General features: G+C 50.4%; 1 protein-coding gene across 1 annotated transcript; it reads right to left on the bottom strand.

The window, feature by feature from the left end:
* Positions 1 to 4,585: 4,585 nt before the first annotated feature.
* Positions 4,586 to 6,039, bottom strand: SOX11 (SRY-box transcription factor 11). Its single transcript, XM_033143054.1, has one exon. The coding sequence runs from the start codon at positions 5,976 to 5,978 to the stop codon at positions 4,695 to 4,697; it is 1,284 nt and encodes a 427-aa protein (XP_032998945.1). The 5' UTR covers positions 5,979 to 6,039; the 3' UTR covers positions 4,586 to 4,694.
* Between the last annotated feature and the right edge of the window lie 613 nt (positions 6,040 to 6,652).

Genomic DNA, 6,652 nt, shown 5'->3' with positions numbered 1-6,652 from the left:
ACCAGCAACAATCCCACTGCCTTCCCCCTCCCCGCCATAAACAAGGACGCATATAAAATAGAGAGACTGGGAGACCATCTCTACCAATGAACATACACCATAGTTCAGAGATTGAAAACCTTTTGGCTCAGTTTGGGCTTAGTAAAGTCTGGGATTTTATCAGGCCCAGTGGATGAACTTGGTGGTGCTCATCTGCAAAATTAATGGCTAAATTCTCTTTCTGCTTCTTTTGCTTTCAAATATTTCAACAGATTGCAATATAATTTTTGAAAGAAGCTATAAATACACTAATAATGTAAGGACCAACCCCGCCACCAAAGAATCTTTGTATTACTGAAGGCTGTCAATAGCCAAGTGTATTTTATTAAACACAGTGACTCATACTTACATAATGAAAGATATATTACAATTTCTAGTTATGCCAAGATCTTTTAGCCCAACAAACCTTTAGGCCAAACTCCCCCCCCCATTTAGAATGAGTAGATCTTGAAGAGTTTTAAAACATTCAATAAACTAATTTTAAAATTTAGATGCCCAGATTTCAAGGATTATAAGCATAATTATTTTTTAAATGCTCTATTTATGCCATACAAGCGTGTAGGCAGGACTTGACCTTCAGCAAGCCTGAAAACCTACAGCAGTGGTTTCTAGAGTTGCCAAGAGAGTAAAATGCCCATGTAAACTACCAACAGCCCAATCCTAAGTATGTTTCACACACCAAAGTAAGTCCTAATAGTTTGAGCAGGTAAAATGTAATCACACCTACTTATCCCTAAATTCTATTGAACTTTCTTGGACCTACTTCTGAGTAAAACATAGTTAGGGCTGGTTACACTGAAGTTTGCCAGCACAAGTGTACTGATAATTGTGCAAGTGATTTATTTGTAAAACTTAAAAAGAAAAAAAGGATGGCCTGCCACCACAGGCGATCCTTCTACCTAAGGCTGCAATCCTATACCAACTTGGACTCAACGGCATTCACCTCTTCAGAAAACATGCATCGGATTTTAGTCTACTTAAAACATTCATCCGTTTTTGTTGTCCAAAGTGTAAGACTGAAATGCAATAGCATGTTGTTGCTGTTTCCTCCCCCCCTTCCAATGTGCATGAAAATATCTATCAATCTGGGGCAGAAGATTAAGCCCCCCTGCCTGTAGCCCATCTATAGGCCCAGGTCTCAGTAAAGAAAGGGGAACTGGAGCATGTCTCATTGGTAAAGCGGCTCCCTGCTGCTCTGGCTGCTGATTAAGCAAGAGTGTAATAAGGCAAGGGAGATGCAAAAAGCCTCCAGAGCATCTTTTTACAGCTACCCAGAGGTCCCGCCCAGGCCAATAAAGAGAGAAAAGCAAGAGCCACAACCGCAGCTTCAAGAGGTGGCTGCCGGTTGGGTTCTGCACAGGCTCAATATTAAAGTACATTGGAAAGGAAAGGGGGAGGGGAGCCTGGAAGCGAAGGACTACATCCAAGTTGCCTATAAAACATACACACACACACACACACACCACTTCCCACCCTCTTCAATTATATCCAGTCGAAAGGCTGTGGGATAAACTGGAGCTGAAGGGGAGGGGGAAGAAGAAGAGGAAGAAGAAGGGGAAGAGAGGAGAGCTGCCTCGATGAAAAATGAGAGAAGCCACGAGCAGCCCTCCTCCTCCCCACGCTGAAGAGGAAAAGGTAGCCTCCCTTCGCGCATACAGAGAGCCTGGAAGGGGGAGGGGAGGTGGATGCTCACGCTGCTGTCTCCCCAGCCAGCCGCCCTCCCCTCCTCCATTCCGGCGCGCGCGCACGCACACGCACGGCAGCGCGCACTCTCTCTCTCTCTCTCTCTCTCACACACACACACACACGCACCCCTCGCTCCTTTTCCGAGCTGGCGCGCCAGACGGCGACGCGCACCCCACGCCCCCTTCTCCTCTGGAAATTAGGATGGAGGAGGAGAACGGAAGGAACGGTCTGGGAGGCAAGCGGAGCGCTCTTCCAACTATCCACGGCTAAAATAACGGCAGGCACGGCTCGTCCCCCTCAGACTGAAAATTTGACCGCGAGAACCTCTTCCCTCCCTCCCCCCCCGTCACAACACACGCCGACAACGTCCCATCCCCCTTCAGCCGCGCGCTCCTGAGCCGCCGCAGCAAACAGGCATTCCGAGTGGAGACCGAGCGCCCGCCGCGCATGGTCAAGACACACCCCCTTCGCCGCCGCTGCCTGAAGGAAAGGCACCCTCGTCCCTCTTTCACGCCTCCCGCGACAGCACCTCAAGGATAGAGCGTCGAGAAAGGGAGGAGGGAGGGGGCGAGAAAAAGGCGTCCCTTCTCCTCGGGAGAAATAAATAAAATCTTTTTTTTTCCCCTGAGAGAGCGGGGAGGGAGTCCGAGGTGAGAGGGATATCTAAAAGAGAGACCGTTGTGAGAAATAAACCTCTCGCCTCAGTCACACAAATGCGCGCGCGCGCACACACACAAACTCGGAGCCTGAAGGTGACCCGCCCGCCTCCAACACAGCACAGCTACACGAAGCTCTCTCTCTCTCTCTCTCTCTCACACACACACACACACAACCCCTTCCTGGCAAAGCCGACCCTGCCGGCTCCCAAGGACGCGAGCATCCTTGGTACCTGCTGCCGCCTCTCACTTGACAGGAAGAAACCCCCCGCGCGCGCCGCCCAAACGCACAGCCCGAAAACATGCACTGACTGAACCAGAGAGCCCCGGCCGCCTTTTCTTTTCTTTCCCCTTCCCCTCTCCCCCCCCCCCACCCCCGTTTCAGCCTTCCTGCTTCGCCTCCGCCCACTCAGTACCTCCGACGAAAAAGCCGAAGGAGGGGATAACTGAGGGGAGAAGGAGAGAGAAAGGGAGAAGGCGGGAGGGAGAAGAGCATATTGGAAGGGGAGAGGGAGGGAGAGAAAGCAAAGGAAGAGGTCTAAAAAGAGGAGGATCAGCCCTTTAAAAGTCTATATGCTACCTTCAACCTCCCCCTTTTTTTCTCTTCGCTCCCCCCCCCCCAATAAGTCTCCCTGAAGCCTCAGCTAAGGCTCCTCCATGGGTGAGGGAGGGGTTGGCTATTATACATGGCATCTCCACCAGCGCCCCTTCTATAGACACTAATAGCGAATCGAGTTTCTATCAGTTCCAGCTGATTTATTAAAATTGTCAAGATACAGACTTTCAGCATTTCTTTCTTTTAAAAAACAAACAAACAGGCAATGATGTTGACAGTGCACAAGTCTGCTTTTTTGCCAGTTTGCTACAAAATACGCAGATGGTCTGTACTTTATATTGCACAAAATGAGAAACTTTTTTTTACTATGTGCCTTTCTTTTTCCCATTCCATCTTTTTTTTTTTTTGCTTAAAAAAAAAGTCGAGAATCCAGTTTCATACCTTCCATCTGGGCCCCCATCCACATATCACAGCGTATGAGATACATAAATTCCTACTATAGTACAGTACATATACAATCTTTTAAACTAAGATAACAGCTCTGAGGTCTATATCACCATTTTCAATAAATCTTTACCTACAAATATTGAACAAATCTGAACTATAGCTGTACAAAAAAGTGTTTCTTTTTTTTCTTTTTAAACCACAAGGCCTTTAGATGCAAGGATTTTTTTAAATCCTTTTAAAACCAGGACATAAACGTACCCATATAACTTGCATGCTAAAAACAGAGGAAAAAAAATAAAACATAAAAATAAAAGGGAAGAAGTGCCTGAAAAGTCTTACTGAAAAAACACAGCAAGAATGTTCCCTTTCACTGTACAAAAATACGCCTGAAAATATATTAATTTTTAAAAAAGACTGAGGTCTGTTATGTATCAAAAATGTTTCAATACCTTTGTGTACTGAGGTCTAGGCTGTCTGGTATTCAATCAAGGAGGTATAAGGGAACAAGTTACAAAAAAAAAGTTGGCAAGTAGAAATCACATTTGTAAAACCATAAACAATTTGATCTGAAAAGTAAACTCTGATCTTAAGTCAGTTCACAGTTTTTGTTTTTTGTAAGCGTTTGTACAGTCTGCATTTTTTTTCCAAGCTCCCTGCAGCTTTGTTAAGAATCGGATGCATAGAAGACATCAGTTTTCTCCCTCCAAACAAACAAAAACAGTTGCAATGGTCCCTTTTACAAATAAAAAAGAGAGAAAGAGAGAGAAATATATCAGAAAAATCAGAACGGTCCTTTAAAAATCTTTGTAGGAGAAACAACAAAAAATCCACAAACCCCCTTGAGTAATAGTTGTGCTGCCAAAAGACTTTATTCTTCTTCTTCTTTTGCAGACCATCTTCCAGACTTCAATCGCAAGACCCACAAGCTTCAAACAGCGCCTTCTGTATCTTTTTAACCCCCAGTCCCATTTGCTTTTTTCTCTCTCCTTGCTGCTGCTGTTGCGATCACCAATTAAAAAGGAAAAAAAAATATCAGAAGGGGAAATTAACAAAAACAGGAAAAAAATCACAACTCCAGACTCGGTTTGGAACTAACTTCAAGACTTAGAAAAAAGAAAAGGAAAAAAAAAACCCAAAGATTTTTTTTTGTCGTCATTACTTCAAAACTCCACCACTTTTCAGCGTGTTAGCATCTCTCTTTCCCCGATCTGCCCCTCTCTCTGCTTCCCAGTCCCTTTTGATCGCTCTCTCAGCTTGTTCACCTGCCCATCTCTTCTCCTTCTCCTCCTCGTCCTCCTCCTCCTCCTCTCTCAGTAGGTGAAAACCAAGTCGGAGAAGTTCGCCTCCAGCCAGTCCCCCGCGATCATCTCGCTCAGCTCCGGGGTGCAGTAATCGGGAAACTCGAAATGGGAGCCGAGGCTCCCCTCGCTGAACGAATCCAGATCTTTGTCCACCAGCGAGAGCGACAGGTTCCCCGCGGCCGAGCCGACGCCCAGCTCGGAGGCGGCGTGCGTGTGCTGCGAGAAATTCAAGCTCAGGTCGAACATCAGGTCGTCGGCCTCTTCGCCGCCGCTGCTGCTGCCGCTGGAGGACGACGAAGAAGAGGAAGTGGAGATCGAGCGGGAGGAAGCCGGCGGCAGGCCGGCCTGCGGGGCGCTCTTGGGCATGCTCTTGAAGCCGTAGTACAGGCGGCCCGCGCTGGCGCTGTGCGCCGCAGCGCCGCCCCTCACCTCGTCGTACAGGCTGGCGCCTTCGCTCGACTCGGCCGACGAGCTCAAGGTGGGGCTGGCCGGCACTTTGGCCACGCTGTAGCGCCGCAGCTGCTGCTGCTGCTGCTGCCGGCGGCTCTCCTCGTCCTCGTCCTCCTCCTCGTCGTCCTCCTGCTTGATCCGCAGCTGCAGGTCGTCGTCGTCCTCCTCGTCGTCGTCCTCGTCGTCCAGGAAGACGCACTTGGCCGCCTTGCCGCCCCCTTTCAGCGCGCCGAAGTGGGCGTACTCGTCCCCGCCGTAGTCGCCCGGGTGCGCCGCCAGCTTCGTCCCGGGCTTCGGCGGAGACGACGACGACGACGTCGTCTTCCCTTTGCTACATTTCTTGCTGGAGCTTTTGGCGCTTTTGTGGCTGCTGCTGCTGCCGTTGTTGCCGCCTCCGCCGGCGCTGGTGGGTGTGTTTTTCTCCGGGCTGTGGTTGTTGGCGCTGCTGGGCTTGGCGGACGGGTCTATTTTGGGCTTTTTCCTCGGCCGGTACTTGTAATCGGGGTAGTCGGCCATGTGTTTGAGGCGCAGCCGCTCGGCCTCTCGGATGAACGGGATCTTCTCGCTGTCCTTCAGCATTTTCCACCGCTTGCCCAGGCGCTTGGAGATCTCGGCGTTGTGCATGTCGGGCGACTGCTCCATGATTTTTCTCCGCTCGATCTTGGACCACACCATGAAGGCGTTCATGGGCCTCTTGATGTGGCCCGAGGCTGTTTTGCACCAGTCCGGGTCGCTCTCGTCCAGCGCCACCGGGCTGCAAGCCATGAACTCGCCTTCCTCGGTATCCATCGCTTCTCTGGGCAGGTTGCTCTCGGCTTCTGGACTTTCCGCTTGCTGCACCATGGTGGGGGTGTGTCGCTTCGCTTGAGTTTCTTGCCTTACGGTTGTCGCGTTTTATTTGGAAATAATAATAATGTTCTTTTTCTTGGCTCCCACCGGCTGCTTGCACACCTCGAGCGAGCGGTTGCAAGGTGACGCCCGGTGTGCAAGTTGCAAGCGGCTCCCCCTCCTCCTCCTTTCCTTCTCCTGCTCCTTCCTGGGCTGCTGCCGCTGGCCGTTCCTCCAGCAGCGGCAGAAGCAGGACTCGCTCCGGCTCTTTCCCCTCCCCCTGCAGCAGCCACAGCAGCCGCCCGGACCCAGAGATGTCGCTGGATCACACTCCCCCTTCTGCAAAAGTTGCGGGTCCTCTCCGAACTAGTTATCAGGGTTTCATATGGGTGACATCACTCCCCGGGCCAGCCAATGGCGCCGCTCAACTCCGCCCCTCGACTCCTCCCCTCGGACTTTATTAAGTTCCCCCACATGTCTGCAGACACACCCCCTTCGCCGCGGCTCTTGCAAACGGGGGGATGAAGTGGAAGTGCGAAAGGGGCCGGGCTTGCAGCTTCGTGGGGAGGGGGGAGACAGACACAGCGAGCGAGTGGCTCGTATATGGATCATTAAAGCCGAGTTGGATTAATGGTTTCACCCTCTCCTCTCCTTCGTCTTCCTATAGCCTGAACCCCTTTGCAGAGCAT

This window comes from Lacerta agilis, chromosome 3 (genome assembly GCF_009819535.1).
Source record: "Lacerta agilis isolate rLacAgi1 chromosome 3, rLacAgi1.pri, whole genome shotgun sequence".
Lineage (NCBI taxonomy): Eukaryota > Metazoa > Chordata > Lepidosauria > Squamata > Lacertidae > Lacerta > Lacerta agilis.
Note: the sequence above shows the minus strand (reverse complement) of the source record. Positions and strands in the feature narration are given on the sequence as shown.